The sequence below is a fragment of the Apteryx mantelli genome, chromosome 21 (genome assembly GCF_036417845.1).
Source record: "Apteryx mantelli isolate bAptMan1 chromosome 21, bAptMan1.hap1, whole genome shotgun sequence".
Lineage (NCBI taxonomy): Eukaryota > Metazoa > Chordata > Aves > Apterygiformes > Apterygidae > Apteryx > Apteryx mantelli.
Window position 1 is genome coordinate 11412268 of NC_089998.1, and position 20999 is coordinate 11433266.

Here is a 20999-nt window from a genome sequence, read left to right on the forward strand (position 1 = left end):
GGCTTGAATCCCTGCTTTGAACCGGCCGAGGAAGGAGTTGAAGCCAGGTTTTTCTTGTCCTTCAACCTCCAAGCACGAGCAAGGGGATATTTTGGCCTGGGGCAAGCGTAGCAGCCTGTCTCTCCACCTCCCCCTTGGCCGCCAGAGATGAAGCGCTTGTCTCGGACTAGTCCGATACCTTCCCAGCGAAGCTTTGCCCCTTCCTCCACCTGTCACCCTGGGCTGCTTTCGGCAGCTTCTCGCTCAGCCTGTTTCGGAGGATGCCCTCCCACGCGCTGAACGCTCCCCAGGCGGCCGGCGCCTGCTTCGGGAGGTGAGGACTCCTTCCTGCAGCAGGGTGATGGGGAGACAACGTGTTGCAACACCGACCCGCTTTGACGATGGAGAGACTTGCTGAAGGTCACCGAGAAAGCCTGTTGCAAAGCCAGCGATTGAGCTGCAGCCTGCCGAGTCCCGGGTTAGCGTGTAACTAATGGTCTGGTCTTGCTCGCTTCGCAGAAGGTGCCTTAGGGTCCATTCGCAGGAAGCTCTTACAAATTATTTTGGAGGCTGTTTGCAGCCTTGGGGACAGGCACGTTGGTGTAAGCTCGCTCCCAAACCGGCGACGTAAACAACGTGCGCGCAGCGAGGGCTCGTGCTCCTGGGGATGTCGGCGCCCGGTGTGAATTGACCTGCTGTGGCCGCCTTGAGCTCGCTGGGGTCCTTGCAAGATCCCTGCGCAGCGGTCCCTGCTCCAGCCGGGAGCCGGAGCGGCTCCGGGACATAGAGAATAAAACCTGGATATAAAACCCTCTGTGGAGTTCAGCACGTTTCCCACGCCCGGAGCAAATAAAAGGGATGCGGCTGCCTCGCCGCCCCGTGAAGACCCTCGGCCACGCGGCGACGCTCCCGCAACCGGCCGAGCCGTGCCGGCAAAGCGCTCGGGGCGAGCAGCGAGCCACGGAAAAGAGGAACAGCAATATTTGTGATGCTATAGTTAGGATTGGCAGCAGCCGCGGGGAGCCTGGCTCCGAGGGGTGCAGCCGAGCACGGCCGGCTCGCCGCGGCCCGGCACGCAGCTGCTCCGCCGGCGTGCATCCTGTTTAGCAACCCTATTCTGCAGCCCTGCCCCAGCGCAAAGCTTTTTCACTTCCCTTACCGCCACCGTCCAGCCTCCCTTTCTGCCGGCCCAGGCCTCTGAAGCAGCGTGACTTTGCTCGCCAGAGTCATGCGGTTTTTTTGGAAGAAAGTAGGAGCGCGCTTTCTTTTTTTGTTGTCGTTGTCGTCGCTGTTTTGAAACTTCAGCGTTTCCCAAAGACGGCGCTTTTCGCTGCGGAGGTGATGTTACCTCCTTCCGTCGTGTGATTTCAGGACCTGGAGCTTAAGGAACAAATGATCTAAGCACCCTTAAGGCAGGTCCTAGAGCTTGCAGGATACGGCCCCATAGACACAGGATAAGGCTGCCGTATAATAAGCGGAGGCCACCGGTGCAACTGGCAGGAGCTTTCCGAGAAAAGCTTTTTTTTCTTCCCTTGCCTCAAAAGGCCATTTCCTTGCAGCGTTTTGCATGAGCATTTACGTTTTGGCCAAAGTCGCCTTCGAATTAACCCGCAGCGAAGCGGCCGGGTGCGCTCGAGTGCTTCGGGAGAGCACGTCGACGGGCCACAGCCCGTAACGTGTTTCGGATCCAGCGATGCAAAGCCAAAATCAGCAGCACCCGCTGGGCCAGTCGCTGCCCTGCCGCTGAGCTGGCTGCACCGGAGCCTCGTCCCGGGTCGGATCAAGCATGAGTTTAAAACCAAATTTGGGGACCTAAAAAAAAAATCCCTTATTCTGGTGGTGCTGGGGGAAAGACCCACGAATCCCTTGATTTCGGACTGGTTTAATACATTTTGGGAGCAGATTAGACCAATTTGATGAAAATCGCTTTTGTTCCCCGGCAAAGCGCCTCGTTCCTTTAATCCCCTCCCGAAACAGGTTGAGCTGAGGCAAGGTCTCTCCTTCTGTGACAAGGCCAACCCGCGGAGTTATCCGCCCTTCGGACGCATCCCGGGCAGGCGGCTCGGGCTGAGCACCGTCCCGACCCTCTCGGCACAGGGCGAGGAGGAGGAGGAGGAAGGTCAGGGTCCATCCTCCCTCCCGCCACCGTCGCGGCGAGCTCGCGCAGCCGCCCCAGCGAAACCGAGCAGGACGGAAACTTATTTATTTATTTTTTTAAAAGAGGAGGAAAAGAAAGGGGATTCTCCCGTTGCCCCATGCTATGGACTCCTTTCCGCAGAGAGAATTCCTCTTTCCCGCATCCCTGCGGGAAGCCAAACCTCCCCGGAGCGGGCGGAGAAACCGCTGACTCGGCGAGGTGCCCGAAGAAAAGCTCGCGGAGGTTTTTAGGCTTCGCTAACGTCGCGGGAACGGGGCTGGCGCCCGACCTCCTGCCTCCCGCGCTGCTTCGCTCTGGCAGCAGCGACTCCCGGATCCGGGAATGCCCGGGCACACGCTGCATCCGCCCGCGGGGAGCGAGGAAACGTGGCTGTGGAGCAGAGCTCCGCTGCAGGGGGAATTTTTGGGGGGCACTTGGCAGAGGGGGACGGAGGCAGAGCGTGGTTCCCTCCGCGCCGGGGCACCGCGTGCCAGCCCCGGGCGTTTCGCGGGGTTTGGGATACGGAGGGCAGGTTTCGCTGACGGCCCGGACGGCGGCATCGCAGGCGGCGAGGAGCCCCTTCCCGTTTGCTCCGCAGCGCGGCGCTGATTCGGGGACGGCGCCAGGCGGCAGCGGGCTTTTGCTGGGCCAGGGATAACGAGGCGAAGGCAAAAATGAGCAGGATAAGTTTTTGACTTCCTACTCCGCCTTCAAGCCTCATCTGCCGAGATGAGCTTCGGCTGCTTCTTTTACGCGCCCGGAGCGGGACGAATTACTGGGAGCGGGAGAGGAGCCCTGCGGCGCTTGGCTGATGGGAATCCAGGCGCTGCCAAAAGGCCCTTTGGCGCCGATGGGGAGCTGCCGTGGCGGCTGCCGTGGCTGAGCTCCGAGGAACTCGGCCCGTCCGTCGCAGCCCACTCGATGCGCTCCCGGCGCCTGACCCGGATCCGCCGAGGCGGAGCGAGGGCCCAGGGTGAAGGCGGCAGCAAAGCCGCCCACACGCCCGCGGGGATGGAGGGCGGGGGGGGGGGGACGCCGGAGGGCAGAGGGGGGGATGCCGGTGGTCCCCACGGGAGCGGGCGTTGCGGGGCGCTGCAGGAGCGGGGTCCCCGGAGGCCGGGCGCCGTCCTCGTGGAGCGCGGCGCGAGCGGGAAGGGCTGCGGGAAGGGGCCGGGAGCGGTTACGGGGGAAGCTCGCGGCTCGGCATCCCTCCGGCCCCCCCCCTCCGCGCTCCCGGTCCCTGCCCGAGGGTGACAAGCCACCCCGCGGGGGACACCCCAGCGTTCCTGGCCCTGCGGTGGACCCGACTGGGAGCATCCCGGGGGGCTGCTCGCCGAGCTCCGTCCGCCCCCCCGTCACCTGCCCCAGCAGAAAAGCCCAAACAAGGCAGCGCTCAGCCCTCCCCAGGCCGGGCGCTGCCCCCCCCCCCCCAAAGCACCCGCGTGCCCCAGGCTGGCGCCCAGCTCCCTCCCCGCAGCCCGGGCACCCTCCCCTGCGGGGCTCGTCCCCCTCGGGGCTTTCAGCGCCCACGAATTAACCCCCCGGGATGATCATTCCGCTGGGATCTGGGGGCATCTGCCCTGGGATCTGGGGCATCTCCACCGGGACATGGGGCATCTGTGCTGGGGGGATCTGTGCCGGGAGCAGGGAATCTATACCGGGAGCCGGAGGATTTGCGCCAGGATCCGGGATGTGGGAGCCATGCCGGGGAGATGTGCCAGGAGCAGGGAATCGATACTGGGAGCCAGGATCCGGGATGTGGGAGCCGTGCCGGGGAGCTGTGCCAGGAGCAGGGCTGCCTGCCCGGGTGCCGGGGCCGTGCGGCCCCCCCGCGCCCTGCCTGCACCTCGCAGCCCGTCTCCCCGCGAGCCCCCAGCGCGGGTCCTTCCGCAGCCCCGGCCCCCTCGGGGACGTCCTCGAGGCGGTGCCAGCCCCCCCACCCCGGGGAGAGGAGGCAGGACGCGCACGGGACACCACGGACGGAGCCGCTGCCTTTTGCATACGGTGCCACCGGGGCTAAGCGAGTAACCGTGCCTCAGTTTACCCGTCTTGGCCACGCAGGTGCTTCGGCGCTTGCCTGAGCCACGCTGCAGCTGAGACACGCTCACGCCCCCCCCCCCCCACGCGTGTGCCTGCCCCTCGGAGCCCCCTCGGCGCCGCGCGCGGGGTCCCAGCTCCAGCCCCGCGTCCTTCCTCGGGCGGAGGGAGAACTTGCAGCAGCATCGCTCAGCTGCGACGTTTCGGCCAGCGGTGAGTCCTCGCCTGCCCCGTTGTCTCCCGGCCAAACAGCAAGAAGGCCGGTCCGCCGAGATGGTTGGATTTTTGCGGTTTTGGCTTTTGGCCTTTTTGAACCAGCAACCTCCGAAGTCCTCTTTGCCCAATTCAGGATTTGCAACCTGACTTTCTAGTACTTCCTTTTAAACCGGTTTAATTGCTCCAATGCACGGCTATAAATTACCAAGCTGGAGAGATCAAGGTGACCCGGGAGCTTCATCAGCTGCCTCCTGCCGCGCCGCCCCAAAACTCGCGTCTCCCACGAGGGCCGGAGCCCCCCGCCTCCCTCCTCTCGCTCCGCGGGGTCCCCTCCACTCGCCCCGGGACCGGGCAGGACGCCGGGTGGCACCGACCAGCCGCGCCGGGGCGGCTGCACGTCGCCCCCCGGGTCAACCCAAGCCAGGCGCTGTGCGAGGCGGCGGGGCGGGAGCGGGGCTGCCCGCGGCCGCTCGCCCCGGCGCGTTCCCGGCGGTGGGAGAGGCCCGGGGCAGCGCGTCGCGCTGTGACTCAGAGCAGCCGAACCGCAGCCGAGGGCGAACAGAGCCCGCGTCACGGCCCGGGAGCTGCTCAGCGCCCGCCTGGACTTCGCTCTCCTTCGCTTCCTTGGTGCGGTTAAAAAAATGCGTTTCATTGTTATTTCCTCGTTAGGCAAATAACTCCGGCCAGGTGCAAACAGAGCCGCTATTGTTCCTCCGCTTTCCTTCTCCGCTGGCACAGCCTGGTTTTTTCAGCCGTATCGGTGCCGCGGCACGGATTAGATTGCAGCGTTGGGCTGGCGCGACGGATGCCCTCCGGCTCTCCTTGGAGCAGGTGAGAAGCAGCACATCGCTGCCCAGTCCCCAGCTGGCTCAGTGTCCCGGGGCGTCCCCTCGCTGTGGTGGCACCGTCCCACCGCTGCTCGGGAGGGACATCGTCCGTGTCCCATGGAAACCGGATCCAAGGCAGCCGAGGGAAAGGGTCTCTCTGGTTGCCCTCCCGCTGAGGTCTGCTCACGGGGGTCAGACCAGCAAAGCCCCGGGGAGGCCGACGCTTGTGCCATTGATGTGGACTGGCCATCGCATGGGTCGGTGATCGTCACAGCAGTGTCGTTTTGCACCCGAGCTCACACCAAGCTGGATCAGCCAGAGGCACCCAAGGGGTTCATAGGGTTCAGCTTAATTTAATAATGGGGAGGAAATAAGCGTTCGCTTCTTCTAGGAAGAAATTCAGCTGTACGGCAATGAGAGAGCGTTCCTTTCCCAGCCCAAGTGGATTCCGGCCCTTGTGTTAGTTTTGGTGGGATCAACCCCGGCTAAGAGCTCTGCTGGTACTCAGTCCAGCCTGGCGTGCGACTGAACAGGAGGCCTGTGCAGCAGGTTTCAGTGAGTGCTTTTTTTACCAGAAATGGTTTCTGGGACGTTCAAAGGCACCTGTGGGGGCAGGAGTTACAACTCACATTGATTTTTAACAATTTCCAGATCCCATTTGCTGCCTTTTCTGTCCAACTCATAAGGCACCACAGTCCTGGTCACCTTCCCAGAGTTCCCATCTATGTGCCCTGCTTTCCCAGCCCAGCATAAGCCAAAAAGCTTCCTCCTCTTCATGCAAATCCCTCTTGCAAACATTTATTCTGCAGGAGTCTCTGTCATAATCAGCCCTGGAGATCTGTGGGAGATTTCAAGATCTTCTTCACCAGGAGAGGAGTTTTCAAAGCCAGCTTTTTGGTCATCAGAAACAGGAGAAGCCAACACAGCTCCAGTTTGCAGGTCTCATAGGACACAGCATTTACATTTCAAACCTCTGGATTCATGCAAGTCATGTCCCAATGACCAACTTTCAAGTTTTTCTAAGTCCAGTCCTAACTGTTTGGGGCACAGAGATAACTCTTCCCCTCACCTTGGTATTTGCCAAAATTAGCTGCTAGAGCACAGTGACTGCAAGTCTTGCAATCATTTCAAAGCCAGTTTACTGATTTGGAGGCCTAACTCTTGATTTTTGAGCTGCTGGAAGAGGAAGGACACTTTCGTGGTAGGCACCAAGTCAAGGTAGTGTCCAGTTAATGCCACAAGAACACTAATGAGTTGATCTTTGGCGTGGCATGTTCATCCTGGCTGTGGTTATGTTTTATCATCTCATAAACAGGAAGCACATTTGCAAGTCACCAATTAAAAATGTGGGCAAGTGACCGTCATTCCTCCAAGTAAATACAGGCAGGCAGGTTCTGGTACGCTGGGTTGCCCACACACCAGACCAAAGCTGACAGAATCCTAAAGCAATGAATTAAATATCTAAATGTCCTCAGCCCTGCACAGGACACAGGGAGGCAAATCTGAGGGCATTCCCAAGCCACACGTCAGCTGTCCCCAGGGAGTCCTTCCTCGCACAGGAAAGTGCTGCGAATGTTTGGAAGGACTCCGACATCATAAGAAAACCACCCGACAGCTCGTTACACCATGGGTTTGATCCATCATCTTTTCTACTCATCATGTTCAATGTGCAATTGGGCTGACATTTCCCTGGGGGAGGAAGAGTTGATACATCGTCTTTGCTGTGCTATTTGGTGAGCTTAAATACCAGAAGATGAAATAAAAGCTGGTGGGTCAAAATTGAACCAGGACCTCCATGTCTCCTGTTCTTAAAGAAGGACTCGGTGCAGTGGTGATTTTTTGGGCCTGGCTTCGCAGCAGCTTTTCCAGAGGACAGTCATGCTCTACAAAAACTCGGCTGTAACACTCAGTCTATTAGGAAGTTTATTTGCCTGTTTGTCATCTCCGAGTGGAAAGACTCCTGCCCCTTACGGAGTGCATGACAGTTGTATGGAGGATGCAGGGCACTGAACCGACACCGCACGCATTCCCGCAGCCGCGTCTACAGTAGGCTCCCAGGCTGAGCTCAGGTGAGATCCATCATAGCGCTGTTGACAGCACTTCTTTAAAGGGTCAGAAGGATTTAGCAGACCAATAATAAGATTACAGAGCCTGTTCCCTTGGTCACCACTGTTCACATGAGCTCAGTCATTACCTGAACCCTTTACACTCTGTTCACCCAGGCCTGTTAAAGCTCTGCCGTGTGCCCAGTGAGCGGTGACCTGATAGTTCTTCCCAGCCTTAAACAAGGAAAAAAAAAAGCAGTATTATTGATAACCACAAGCTTTCTCTGTGCACCTTTAACAAAAGGCATCTCACACCATGACCTAGCAAAAGGGACAGCAGCCCCTGCCATGCTCACATGCTCCAGTCTGCGCAGACCAGGCCACCAGCAATTCATCTCTTGGTATGCGTGAAGGATGGGGCAGTCCAGGGCAGCGACTTTGCCGTGCGAACCAGCCTGGAGAAGAGCGTTAATCACTGGTCAAGGTCTGTAATGCTTCTGTTGGGCTCGAGCTTCCCTGTCCCCTTCTGCACACCTACAGGGAGCTGGTGGAAGGAGAGCCCCCATTTGCCTCCTCAGTCCTTGACTGTGTTTCAGGAGGGAACCAGGGGTGGGAGGTGGGGAATCAATGTGAGCTTAAACTAGTTTGGAAAAGGCTGGTGAGATCCAGAAACTGGAAAATGGCAGAGGTCAATCTTCCAAAAACATCCAGGATGCTCATCTTCTGGATCCAACAAAGATGCAACTAGCAAGCAGTGAGAGTCTGGATTTAACTAAGTAATGTCATGGCCAGGCTCCTTATAAGCATGCATGAGTTCATCTCAGCGAGGCATAAGAATAACCTTAAAAAGTGAAAAGCAGTTGCTTAAAAGCATTGTCCTCATAGCAAGTGAAAAGGGACTGTATTCCCAAAAGTTCCCTAAGATCAAACATGTCTGACTTTATTAGAGTTACTATAATAATCAATAACTGTTCAAAGGAAGTAAATTTGATAAGATTTGTGGTGGTGCTTGGTGTAGATTCTGTTTTTAAAATGTGAAATATGATATTCACTTGCAAGACTGCAGACACATTTTGGTTCCTGAACATTTGCCATATCTATACTTGAGTGAACAACAATTGGTTATAAAGCCAGTTGTTCTGGATGAATTACTAACTGTCAATTAGTTAAGAATAGAAAGGTAAATGTTGACCTGGAAAGCATTTAGCATCAAAATTATTAGAGTTATGCTCCCTGGTGGAATAAGAAGGGATTTTCCTGGTTCAGCTCCTCCCCGATACTTGCTTACCCAGGTTTTGAAATATTAGGCTTCAGCTTTCAAAATTGTTTGGCACTTTGGCAAATACCCACACTGAATGAGTTACTGGCAGCTGGCAACTAATCACCTATGCTGTCAGCAGAGACGGTCACCTTTTCCATGGACAAGTACAAATGTCCCCTTCTTTGTGTATCAAAGAAATAACACAAAAATATTTCCACTTCTGAGAGCCCAAATCCAAGCTGCTGTTTAATGCCGCCCACATGAGGCAGGACTTTGGAGGCCACCTGAATTTTGCAATGCGATTTATCCAACAACAATGTTACTAACAGCAGGGAATGACACCTTTTGACTGATCTTGCAAGGCACATTAAAGACACAAATTCAATTAAAATTCACAACAACCCCCATGTGAAGCCAGGGGGCAGGTATTAGAGAGAGGCCAAGTTAAAACATGAGTCTCTCAACCGATTCTACCCTGCTCTTGATACCAGTTTCTAGCATAAATACGTTTTTGTTCAGTATCTAATTCAAGAGTAAATGCAGTATTTGCTGGGTTATGTTGGCAGATAGCAAGTGATACATTACTGAAGGGAAGGAGTGGGCACAGAGGCGACTCCGACAGCTGAGGTGCCCAAGCAAGCCTGCTCTGGTGTCCTCCAAGGACCTCACAGGGCTGAACTGCAGTGCTAAGAAACAAAACCTTTACGAAAATCCCCTCCACAACCCAGCTGGAGACAGCAACTACCTCCCTGTTCTCACCATGGTACTAATAACAGGAGTTACTATAGCGTCCTCCAGAGAACTCGCACAAAATCAAGGTCTCCCTGTGTCTGGCTTTGTTCACACAGGTAGCAAAAGACAGTTACTATCCCAGAAGATTTTCAGTTGAAAGAGGCGAGACTGAAAAGGGAAGGACAATCAGTCCTGTTTCAGAGATGGAGAAGCGAAACTTGAAACCTGTTTCATGCTCATGGAGTAAGTTTAAAGCAAAATCTAAAAATAAACCCAGAGCTTCCAAGCTGTTGCCTTAACTAGAAGAGCATCTCCGTTCTCTGCCACTCTGGTTCCTATCTCTAATGCTTGTTCTATTGCCTTCTTTCCCATAGTTTGCAACACCATAACACCCTATGGCGACATGAAAACTCGCTCAGAGATGCAGAGTCATTTATTCAGCACAAATTCTGCTTGGTTGGTTCTGTTTTATGCAGAGATGAATCAAGCCAGGGCACAGGGAAGTGCTGGAGCACATGACGCTAAAGGAAATGTCATTACAGCTCTGCCCACCCACTCTTTTTAAAACAATTTTTGCACCTCACTTTCCATTATGAACATCTAGTTTGGAGCTCACGTAATTGGAGCCTCCAGCACTGCTCTCCTCCATCTAGTTTGGAGCTCACGTAATTGGAGCCTCCAGCACTGCTCTCCTCACATCCTCAAACATGGAACTCAGGGTAACAAGGGCACCCTTCTCCCACAGAATTATAAGGTTGTTTTTTTCAAGTTATATTGTATTTCTGGTCTGTCTCTTGATTGCAAAAAAACCCCACAAAATCTAAAGTATGTGCAAAGCAGGAAGTGTCGCCCCCTCTCCCAAGCTTTTGGCAAAGATTGTTTTAGCTGTCTGCTGCTCCAAAGAGCTCTTACCTCCTGCCCAGTTCAGATCAGCCCAGTACTGCAGGGCCAATCTGCTTCCTCCATCCAGTCTGTTCACCTCCCATGTCAGCCCAGTATCCCTGTGCTCATCCTGCCACTCATCAGCACCCCGTTCCCAGTCCTCCTGGCCAGCACAAGAACTTCTGCCTCCCAGCTCTTCCTCCTGCCTCTCAGTCAGTCCAGCTCCCAGCTCACTGGTTTTGTCCCCGTTAGCTCAGTCCCTTCCACTTCCCTCTGCTCCTGCTGGGCTCCTTCCCCTCTTCCCGTCAGGGAGCAGCAGAGAAGAGAGCAGCCACTTCCCACCACTCCAGAGGCACAGGGAGATGTAGTCGTTTGTCCCCGGGCTGTTGGGCTCCCTGAGGCCCAGGCACCCATCTCTGTAGGGTGCGGGAGGGAGGAGAAGGTGCCAAAACACAGTTCACTGCTGCAAGGTGTACGGGCCATTGAATGAGAGCAGCCAGCCGACAGGTGTCTGGGCCTGCTCACCTTCGACTTCATGGAAACCTGGCAAAGTGCCAAAACAAAATAAGGCACCAGCTTTGCATTTGGTCTCCAGGTTTCTGCGTCCTTCACCTGTTCTCTCCTAAAAGGCCTTTGTCTCCCCGGGCTGCCACCCAGCACTGCAGTGGAGGTAGATCCCTGCATGCTTTCAACCCAGTTTCTGAGGACAAGAAAGTCTCCTGAGCAGGGCGTGTGCATACCCCTGTTTCCCAGGCCTTTCCAACAGACTAAATGCAGGGTTCCTACCAGGCTGATAAGCTGTGAGGGGCAGAGACAGCACCCGAGGTTGCATTCCCTCACTGCAAGCCCTGTAATGACACCATGATAATGAGCACTACAACGTTTTTCATAACAAAATCATCATCATCATCTTCCACAGCAGGGTTTGAGCAGCATCGTTTTCAAGATAATCCTTCTGTTGGTAGAAACAGCCCAAGAGCTCAGGCCCAGCTGGCGTCAGCCTGGAAATACCAGGGAGGGGAAGGAACTTTTCACCACCTCTCTCGGCCCCACCTTCTATCCTGTTTTCCCAGGGCAGCCTACAGAGTAAATATTACCTTTGCCCCACAGAGAAACTGGCACAGTTCAAGATTTAAAGCCTCAGACAATCTCTGGGTCATCCTTGATGTCGTAATTGTCAAGGAGCTGCAAGAGCAGGCTGCTGCACAGGGGAAGGGGAGCTGGAGCCAAGGGTGGCAGCAAGGCAGGATGGGTTGTGTCCTCCTCGCCAATGGCGCAGTCCCACAGGAGCCAAACAAGGAGAGCAGAGAAGGTCCAAGGATCTTAACTGGGGGCAGCCAGAGTTCAGGTTGCCAGACAAGTCCGCAATGATGAGACGAGGTCCAAGGTCAAGCCAGAAAGTCAAGTCAGCAAGGCAAGGTCAGGATCAGCAAGGATTATAGCACCTCTTCTGGTGATGCTGGGCCTGGGTCAGGCCACTTTCTACAGGAATTCAGTTTTTGTTCTAAAATGAAACAAGGTATTGTCCGCCTCCTGAAAACCAGGCTTCAGGGGCTCATCACCCTTCCCCAAGCAACTTCCCCTACCCATGCATCTCCCTTCTGTACTACTCATCCATGGCTCAATGCTTGCCACCAGTGAGACTGCGCTTGGCCCTGTCACAACAGCACCCAGGTCAGGGTTTACTCCAGGGACTGGGGAGCTGCTGACCGCTGTGCTGCCAAGGGAGAAACCAGGCATCTGGAAGTGGGTTATTTTTTCCTGTGCCTGGGTCCTGAGCTCAGAGTCCTCAGCTCACCTCTCACAGAGACACTGCTCCTGATGAGAAAGAAAAAGCACAGCAAAATGTTCATGGGCAGGAAATTCTTTTTGCAGGATGGCCATTTTCACAGGACTTTCTCCTGATTTACGACCTCAGGTGTAAATTCTCCCTGTTTCCTCCTTGCCTCCAACAAGGTTTGACCACTTCAACAGTGTAAAGAAACCTACACCTGGGACATCCAGTTACTGGTTTCCTGTAGCTGCCAGTTTATGGGGTATGACCAGGAGAAGCAAGTAGTCAGAGCTTTCTTGTGTACCATGGAGTCCCCACCTGCAGGAACGACCTCTCAGTGATGTTGGGGAAACACAGAGAAACCCTGAAACTCTTGCAGTTCTGCCAGACTGAATTGCCACCAGCGGCTCTGGGGACTCTGGGGACAGCACAAAACAAGGAAGAAGCTTGGGATCTGGCTCTTAGAATAAACAGCCGCCCTGATGGATCCCCTGGGAAGGCCTTGAATGGCTCCCAGACATTTCATGCTTTGTGCCCCAGTGTTTGCGGAAGGAGTCAGCAAAGCTCTTCTTAAACTTCTCATTAGCAAATACATAGATCAGGGGATCCAGACAGGTGTTTGCCGTAGTGAAAATCCAGCAGACATAGTAGGCAACTTCCACTTGGTGCAAAAGCTCACAAGACATGCCGTAGTACTTCACAATTACGCCGACGGTCCTGCAGATGTGCAGAGGCCCAAAGCAGAGAGCAAAAATCACCAGAGACACTGTTATCATCTGTAAAGACCTTTTTTTAATCCTCTTGCCTCTGGAGCTTTTATTTGCCGTTTTAGCAATGGCAGCTCCCAAAAGAGCACCAAAGGCCAAGGAAATGGCAAAGGGGAGGAGGAAAGAGAAGAAACTTATAGCCATGTTGTAGAAGAAGTAAACAGAGGCCAACTCTGACTGGTGAATATTCAGGCATTTTGGTGAGCCATTGACAAGTGAAGTCTTGAGGAGGAAGAATAAAGGCAGCCCTTGGACAAAGACAACAAGCCACACAAACAAGCACAGCTTTCTCAAGAAGGTCTTCTTCTTCCAGATGGACTTGTTCTTGTACCGTACAACAACAAAGTACCGGTGAATGCAGATGAGCATCAGGAAATAGATGCTGCCGTACATGTGGATGGCATGCAGGAACACTTCTAGCTGGCAGAGAAACTGCCCAAATGGCCACTGGTTGCCCAGGCTGAAATAGGCAATCCTGAATGGAGCAGCAGGGATGATCAGGATATCTCCAAGGACCAGGCTAAACTGGAGGATCATGCCTGAATCCCACTTCTTGATGTGGAAGCAGAACACCCAGAAGCTCACGCCGTTCAGAAGGATACAGCCCAGGAGGAGCAGGGTCCCCAGGGCAGGGATGACAGGGTGCAGCCCCTGGGACATGCAGTCCATGCTGGTGTTCATGATGGTGAGAGAGGCCTGCAGCTCTAAGGACTTAGGAGAAATCTCTGCACTGCTGAGACCTGACCTACAAAGGATGAAGTGGAAAAGAGAAAGCGTTGAAACTACCAGGTCTCATCTTCTTGCCTTGTGCAAGTTGAGGCTGAGTTTGATTGGAGGCAACAGCAGTGCAAGTAGCAGAAGCAGGTTTTCAAACAGGATTGCTGGTCCTGAAGATCTATGGCCAAAAGACAACCACTGATTATCCCAGCCACCAGAGAATGAGACCTGGCAAATGCAAGAGGCCATATCTTGCTTTTCACAAGCAAATACAACCCAGTGGGAATCAGACTCAAACTTGCTATGCTCAGCTTAGCTTTCTCTGATCGTGCAGCAAAAGAAAGAGAAAGGGCTACAAAGAACCACAGGAGCAGCTTAAATGTTCACCACTGCTAACTCCTGAGGGGAGAAGATGAAATAATGATGCAGTTACTGCTTGGCTCCAAAAGCCTTTGCATTTCAAATCATTTGTAGGATCCCAACATCACCACACTACAGTGATTTTGGTAGGTTTTGTTACAACCCGATTAGCAAGCAGCTCCCTGAAATACTCCCTGTCCACTGTCAGACTTCACAGCTCTGCAGACAGAGCAGTCCACATGCACCCCTCAGTCCTCCTTGCTCCACTGACAAGTCCAGACCTCTTACTAATGTAACACCCCCTCGGGTACAAGGTGCTGCTGTTTTTTCACAGCCTGGGGAAGGGAGCATCTCTGCTGCGTGAGCTGGGCCTCTCTCCTGGAGGGAAGGCCACGGGCTGGGCTGCTGCTTGCTCCCTCTACCAGCACTGGCTAGTGCCTTGTAGTTAGCTCTTTATTACCGGCCACACAAATAGCTGTGAGGCTGGCCAGGCACCTTCTTATCTCAATTGTTTAAGGAGAAGACGACTCCAAATGGGCTTGGAAAAACAAATGGCCCTGCCACCACCCTAATCTGTGATGCCTGGAGGAGCACAAGGCAGAGCGGCTAGAGAACTGAGTCGCATGCCTCCTGTTTTTTCATACCCCTGTCTCCCCAGCAAAGGTGCTGGGTTATTACAGCTCTGCTCATAACGTTTCTAACCTTCACTGGGGCCCATACGAGTTGTTTGCTAGCTCCTGGCTAGGAAGGCAAGGCTGGGAATCCTCCTGCATCCCAGAGCACCAGGTCAGGAGTGCTCCTGAAAAGCTCTCCTTGGTCAGCCGTCATCTGAGTGCTGCTCTTAGCCGCAGTGACGAATGCTGCTGGCCTGGTTCCTGTGGGTCCATAACTGGCAAAACCTCTGGAAGATTTGAGCAGAGAAACTGAATGACTGCCTAAGAGTGATATTCCCAGTTAGGCAAGGTCAGGGTACCTACAGCTAAAATAAGAGAGAGTCTACACAGTGAGACAGCCCCAGGTTGTGTTTGCAGTGAGCATACACACTGCCCCAAAGTTGCTCTTTAAATTCTCCAGAATTATAACTACAGAGTGACCAAAATTCGAGCCAGGCTCCTGCTGGCAGGAGCGACTGAGAGGCGAGGAGTGAGACCATCACAGCCAGCACTGAGCTCTGCCTGACAGGCACCAGGCCCTGTCCTTTTTTGGGCACGGCTTATAGGTCCATTGGCATCTCACTAGCAGGTTGAATGCTAGGCAAATACATCCTTAATAAAGCACTTACCTGGCCATTTGGAGGCTAACAGCTGTATCTAGATGATTCTGAAATCGGTCACCATTCTTTTGCCTAAGTTTAAGCAATTGGATTTACACCTTGGTTCTAATATCAGTCATTGCTCTCCCTGCATTTGGGATGTAATCATGCTGCAGCCAGGCATCTCCCCAAACTGCTCACGGCCACTTTGGTATAATGGCTCTTTGCAATGAGCCATTTCCAGGAAGACTGTTATTAGCTTGCCTAGCAGGCCCCAGCAATGACTAGCTGGCCTGCTTGGCCCTGTAGCAGCAGTGGTCACAGGTTGTCTCTCCGAAACCCACATCCTGAGTGATGGGACAGGACTCTGCTGAGACTGACTATATGGGAGAGAACAGGCTTGAAGGAGTTACCTGGGACCTGCTCACAGCTGAAGTGCTCTTAGACATGGGCACCTTCCTTCTCTCCTGGCTTCTGTCAGCTGTAGAAACTTGCAATTAAAATGCACCTTTCTGCTTGCTCCAGGACAACTGAATGTGGTGGATGGTGAAGGAACCTGGCTCGAACAGCTCCAGCGTTCCTCTCCACTTGGGATTCCCCAAGACTGGCTGAACACAAGGTGCCGTTTCCTCATTCTAGCTTTTAACTTCCGTTTCAGTTAAACCAGGAGTCTGAGCCATGGGCAGGGAGTAGGGGAGTGCTAGTTATTATTTGAGAAACTGTCAGCTAAAGAGATTGGCTTCCAGTACATAGAGGTGTATCGATATTGCAGACATACATGTTTCCATTAACACTCTGCTTAGCAATCTGCCTCTGTCTCTCACTGCTTTTGCCCCAAAAGTGAGTCTTTCCAAACTAAGGGCTTTTTATAAAGATTTGTTGCTACCTTCTAGCACCGTTATCCACAAAGCTTTCCAGTTGATCCCTCCAGAAAATCCAGATTAGGGCCAGCCCATTGCAGAGAGCAGCCTCACTGGCGACAAGCAGATTCTTTCTTTTCTTCCCAAAGTAGAATGACTATGGCTTGAGCAGCTCAGCTCTCAAGGTGATGGGAATCTGCAGGACCATCGCCTTCATTTTCTCTACGCTAGTGAGGATCTGGGTTTGACGCATGGGTTGACCCCACTCTGTAAAAAGCTAATTTTCATACATATGACAATTTCTTTATGAAGAAGGCAGGGAATTTCTACTCTGAGCAAGAGGAAAAATTGAGCAATAAGAAGAAAACATCTAAGAATTACTCAAAAAATTGCAATCAGCCTTAACTTAACAAGGCAAAGCACAAAAAGACATAATTTTCACTTAACTTGAAAGTGAATTACGCAAACCGTTAGCCATACACTTATCTCAGGAACAGCAGTAGAAGTTAAAACTAATCTGGATTTGAAGTAGAGGAACCAAGACTAGGATCCAGCCCTGCATCTCTGAACACAACAGGAATTTTGATCTCTCTTTACGTAAAAAAATTCTCCTGTTTTAGCCCCTATGAAACCTCTACAGCATTGCAGAGGTTTACATTCATGTATAGTTTTGCCCTTGCAAATTGGTTCCTGTATGCATTGATTGTGAAAATGGCATATTAATAAAATGTTGCACCAGCCACGTGGGAGACTTACCCCCTTCGTCCGCATGGAGTCAGCCAGCCATGGAGCTATGGCCGGCAACCAAGAGGCAGTGGCAGCCGAGCTCATTCGGACTTGCAGAGAGAAGAAGAAATGCTGAGCAGGAAGAGGCTTCTGCAATCATCCAGTTGTATGACAAAAGAGAGAGCTCAGTAGTGAAACTGAAGCATTCAAAGAACTGCACACGGTAAAAGATGAAGCTGATTTATGGGAACAACTCGCTTTGCTAGAAGCCTTCCAAAACTGGGAGCCTTCCGAATTGCTCTTACCAGCGCCTGGGAGGCAACTGGGAGTGAACCAAGGTTCCTGCAAGTCACCAACACAGGCAAAGCGATTGCTTTGACAAGCAGCACATAACCTGGCTCCAAAGGGCACCGGGGAGCGGGGTCCAGCCACCTGCAGCAGCGTCAAGGGGTGCAGAGCCTGGCAGGGCTGAGCTTGCGCTGCTTGCAGGCCAGCAGACCCAGCTGCTGGGCTGCTCGTGGTGAGCACAGGAGGAGCGGTCAGGCCTTCTAGATACTGCAGGCACAAATAGAAGCATGTCAGTAACAGTAACCTCAAAGGCAGAATTTAACCTCAGATGGGTGAATTCAGCTCTCTGGTAGAACCCAGCCAAGATCTGCTGCATTTAAATTCAGTGGGTTTGGGGTGCTGTTTGACCTTTTGACTCAGTAAATACTGCAGACTCAAAGAGATCATAAAATTCAGATGGGAGAGAGTGACCTTTACTCACACCAACATAGTGTGTGTGAAAAAGAAGGGAAAAAAAACCCAGTATGTACCATGCTCTAAGGCAAGAAAAGTGAATTTCTGAAACCAGCTCCCTGTTTCTTTCCCAGGCAAATCAAAATCCACAAAGGGTTTTGCTGAGATATTCAGAGGAAGATCTCCGCTATGTTGACTCCAGTGCTTTTCTGATCCAAGTCAAGACATAGTGAAAATCACTGCTGTCAGATATAACTGAGGACAACTTGTCTGAAACCTTTGCTTCATAAGGCAGGACAATACCCATAACTGAGACTCAAAGTTGAGAGGGTGAAATACTGATGCTCCACCCCAAGGAACTCTATGGAGCCAGATGGAAATGGTCCCTACGAGAAGGTTATTCTGGTCAAAATTTGATCTTTTAAATCCTCCCTAAACGCTTCTGCTACCAGCCAGCACTGGAGTAGCTGGGGCCTTTGCTGGCCTGGCTTGTAAGTGCCAGTACTTCTTAAAACCATTTCAAGACAAAAGGGAAATTGCTAAGAAGAATGTCATTTAGAATATATCCTACAGCCCATGGAGTCTATTTAGAGCAGAGGCTACAGCCCACACAATCTGCTGTCTCAGGACTTTATCTAACTTGATCTAAGCCACCTAAAATAACTTCCTTTTATAGCATTTTGCAGTACTTGATGAGAAGTGCTGCATATCATGTCCCTGAGTGAGGGTCTGTGGTAGGGTTTACAGCAAGTGCTTCATACATTTCTTCTTTGTTTTTTGGTTTTTGTTTTTCTTTTATAATACAGATCACAGCTGAGTGCAGTGGCTGTGGCTGGTGCTGTGTAGAAGATGTTGCTGGCACCCTCTTCTAGAAGCACTGTAGCCTTCTTTTTGTGTACTTTTTGTGTAACATGAACTCGGGGAAGCAGAAGACATTCCTGGAACAGGGATCTGACCTTTTAAATGCTGCTGGTTGAGAGTAACTAATCCCATCAGCCATTTGCAAGGGGAGCTTGGGTGGCAGCAGCCCTACAGTAACAGCCTGCATGCACCCATCCCCACGGCACAGCCCTTCCTCCCTGGGGAGTCACCCCCTTCCCATGCACGAAGGGGTAAATGTGTGTCCGAGCACCTTGTGGAGAAACTCCTGGGGTGCTGTAAATTCACAGCCATACTCACCCAAGGCAGACTAGGAAAAGGAACTGCAGTACAGCTGCATGGCACTGCAGACACAGCTGGAGTGCCTGTCGAGCCTCCAACCCGCTGCCTGGCTTCCCAGAGAGCACCAAATCAGACCCAAGCCCTCCCACAGACAGATACGAGCTCACTGTCCTTGTGTGCAGCCGTGTTAGCCTGGCCCTTTGGCCAAGCCAGTAAGTTCTGCAAATACCATCTTGAAGGTAATCTCCCTGCGACTGTCTTGACTCAGGCCATGGCATTACATTGCTCACTCTGGGCTGGCTCAGGTCGTCATGGATCCAAACCACCAGACTGGTGGATCAAGAGCACTTTGCCACCGCCAGCTCCCACTGCCGGGTGCATTTCTTTGGCAGAACCTTCTCCAACATAGATGCAGAACAATTTGGATACTTACAAAAAACAAAGCAAAACCTACAACCAAACAAAACAAGACCCTGTATTGCAGTCACATGTTCCTCTGCAGACAGGACAAGAGAACAAATGTGTTATTAACTCAGCAGCAAAGATGAGTGTAGTCCTATCACAGGATCACCTCTTACACCATCAGTTGTCCCTCTGAGGATGGCTTGCAGCCACAGCCTGTGCTGGCTCCCAGGATGGGAAAGCCCAAACCTGTAAAGAAACATGCAAGGACTGAATGAGAAAGGAGCCAGTCTAAACAACATATATGTAAAAGAGTTTATTGGAGGTAAATAGGAAGATATTTACAGCAATAAATCCAGCATGTGATCAGCAGAGCAAGGCATCCCTGTCTATCCATGGTTCCTTAAGGATGCAGCAGTCGGGACATCTGCCTGCCCCATTCAGGTCCATTTGTCCCACTGAGTCTGGGAGCCCGGTTTGTGCAGTGAGATCAGTCTTTTCCTGCACTGGCTCAGTAATTAATTCAAACACCTTTTGCACACCAAGTGCTCCCAGTAAATTCACACACACTCCAGTTGAAGAGCAGGGAAAACATCGAGCTGCATGTCCCCCACAAGACTAGGCCAGACTGAACTCTAGGAAAGCAAACTCCCCCTCAGAATTGCTTCCCTGATATTTTTCCTCCTAACACCTTCTCCATTCGCCCTGTTATTTGTGGATGTACTTGCATGTATTGGGATAGGCAGTGCATGCCTGGGAAAATAGCCACAGTGTCACAGAGCTGAGGCACATGTTTGCAAGAAAGTTTATTCTTTGAACTGCGCAGAAAGCAAGTTACTTGCTACTCCTATCTCCTTTTTAAAAAATACCAGAACACAAGGCATAAACTTCAATTCCTCTAACAGTGGAGATCTCCACTGGAGTTAGTTATCCAGCCTGCCTAGGAGAGAGGACTGGACACTTCTAGAGCCCACTCCATCCAGCTTTCTTTTGATGTCTACCTTTGAAAGAGGTCAACGACAGCCCCTCTCAAGCCTGTTACTCTTTATTGGCAGTACAGGGGGTCTGGATGCCTAGCTCAGATGTAGGCATCTACCTTCTGCTAGGTGGTTCCTGCTAAGGTGACTAAACAAACACAGTGTCAACCGATGTGAACAATTTACAAACAACTGAGAAGCAGACAAATGTGTAATTGTATCTCGTGGCTGCTTCTGGATAACAAACATATAATCTATTCAGACTCTCTTCCCTATCTAGGTCTGGATAATGCATCTGTGAGCCTGAGTCAGGTCTGTAAATGGTTGGCAGCAAGAAAAACAGGCCGCATTTGAGCCAAACATTATGTTCAGCAAATAAGGCAGTCAGTTTTGCCATGAACATTTGCTGTTAGGAGCTCAGCGACAGATTCCCTCCAGCACTCAGAGTTTCCCAGTTCTGCATATGATTGCTATGGGGGGTGGCAGGATGTAGGAACTGACTTTTGCCTCTGAAATCTAATCTCATGCTTAAATCACAGACTCTAATAAAAGAGCCATAGCATATTCCTTTCCCATCTATCTGCTCATTAGAAAGTTGCTATTATATTTGGCTCCATTGCTGGGATTGTTCCAAAGTAACCTAATTATGAGATCGTTGTAGTAAATTGCATTCAGTGGCATAACTCTGAGTCACTGGTTCAGGGCACTTTTCCCGTTCCACTCCAATGTAACTAATATAGCAATGGTGAAGAAAAGCAGAAGAAAGTTACAGTTTCCCAGCAGGCAAGACTTAACAAGAAGCCAGCATTTCCAAAGTGAAGTGTCATGACTTTTGGGTGCTCTAGTGGAGGCAAGTTCTCCTAGGAACAGGCTCCTGGGAGTGGTCACAAGTTGAGCACCAAAGATCTCCAGTCACTTTTGGAAATGCTGCTTACCAGCCATGCAGTTGTCAGGCGGAAGTGAAAGGAGACCGAAACCATCCAAAGGCTTCCCAGGGTTACCCATGCAGGAGCAAATTTCATTCTTCTCAGGAGAAATCTACTTTCTATCTACTTGACCCTTTGGAAAGAAGAAAGAAAAGTCACTTCTCTGTGTTGCGGCAAAAACCTCATCCCACCTTAGGCAAGCCTGCTGCTGGCTGGGGGC

At 52.1% G+C, this 20999-nt stretch overlaps 1 protein-coding gene across 1 annotated transcript; it reads right to left on the bottom strand.

Moving 5' to 3' along the window:
• Positions 1–12351: 12351 nt before the first annotated feature.
• LOC106493024 (P2Y purinoceptor 2-like) lies at positions 12352–13389 on the bottom strand. The gene has a single exon (XM_013952981.2). It carries the CDS (start codon positions 13336–13338, stop codon positions 12352–12354), a length of 987 nt encoding a protein of 328 aa, XP_013808435.1. The 5' UTR covers positions 13339–13389.
• Between the last annotated feature and the right edge of the window lie 7610 nt (positions 13390–20999).

What these genes read in the sequence shown, in the direction of transcription:
- LOC106493024 (XM_013952981.2), bottom strand. Translation starts at nt 13,338, where the DNA reads ATGAACACCAGCATGGACTGCATGTCCCAGGGGCTGCACCCTGTCATC.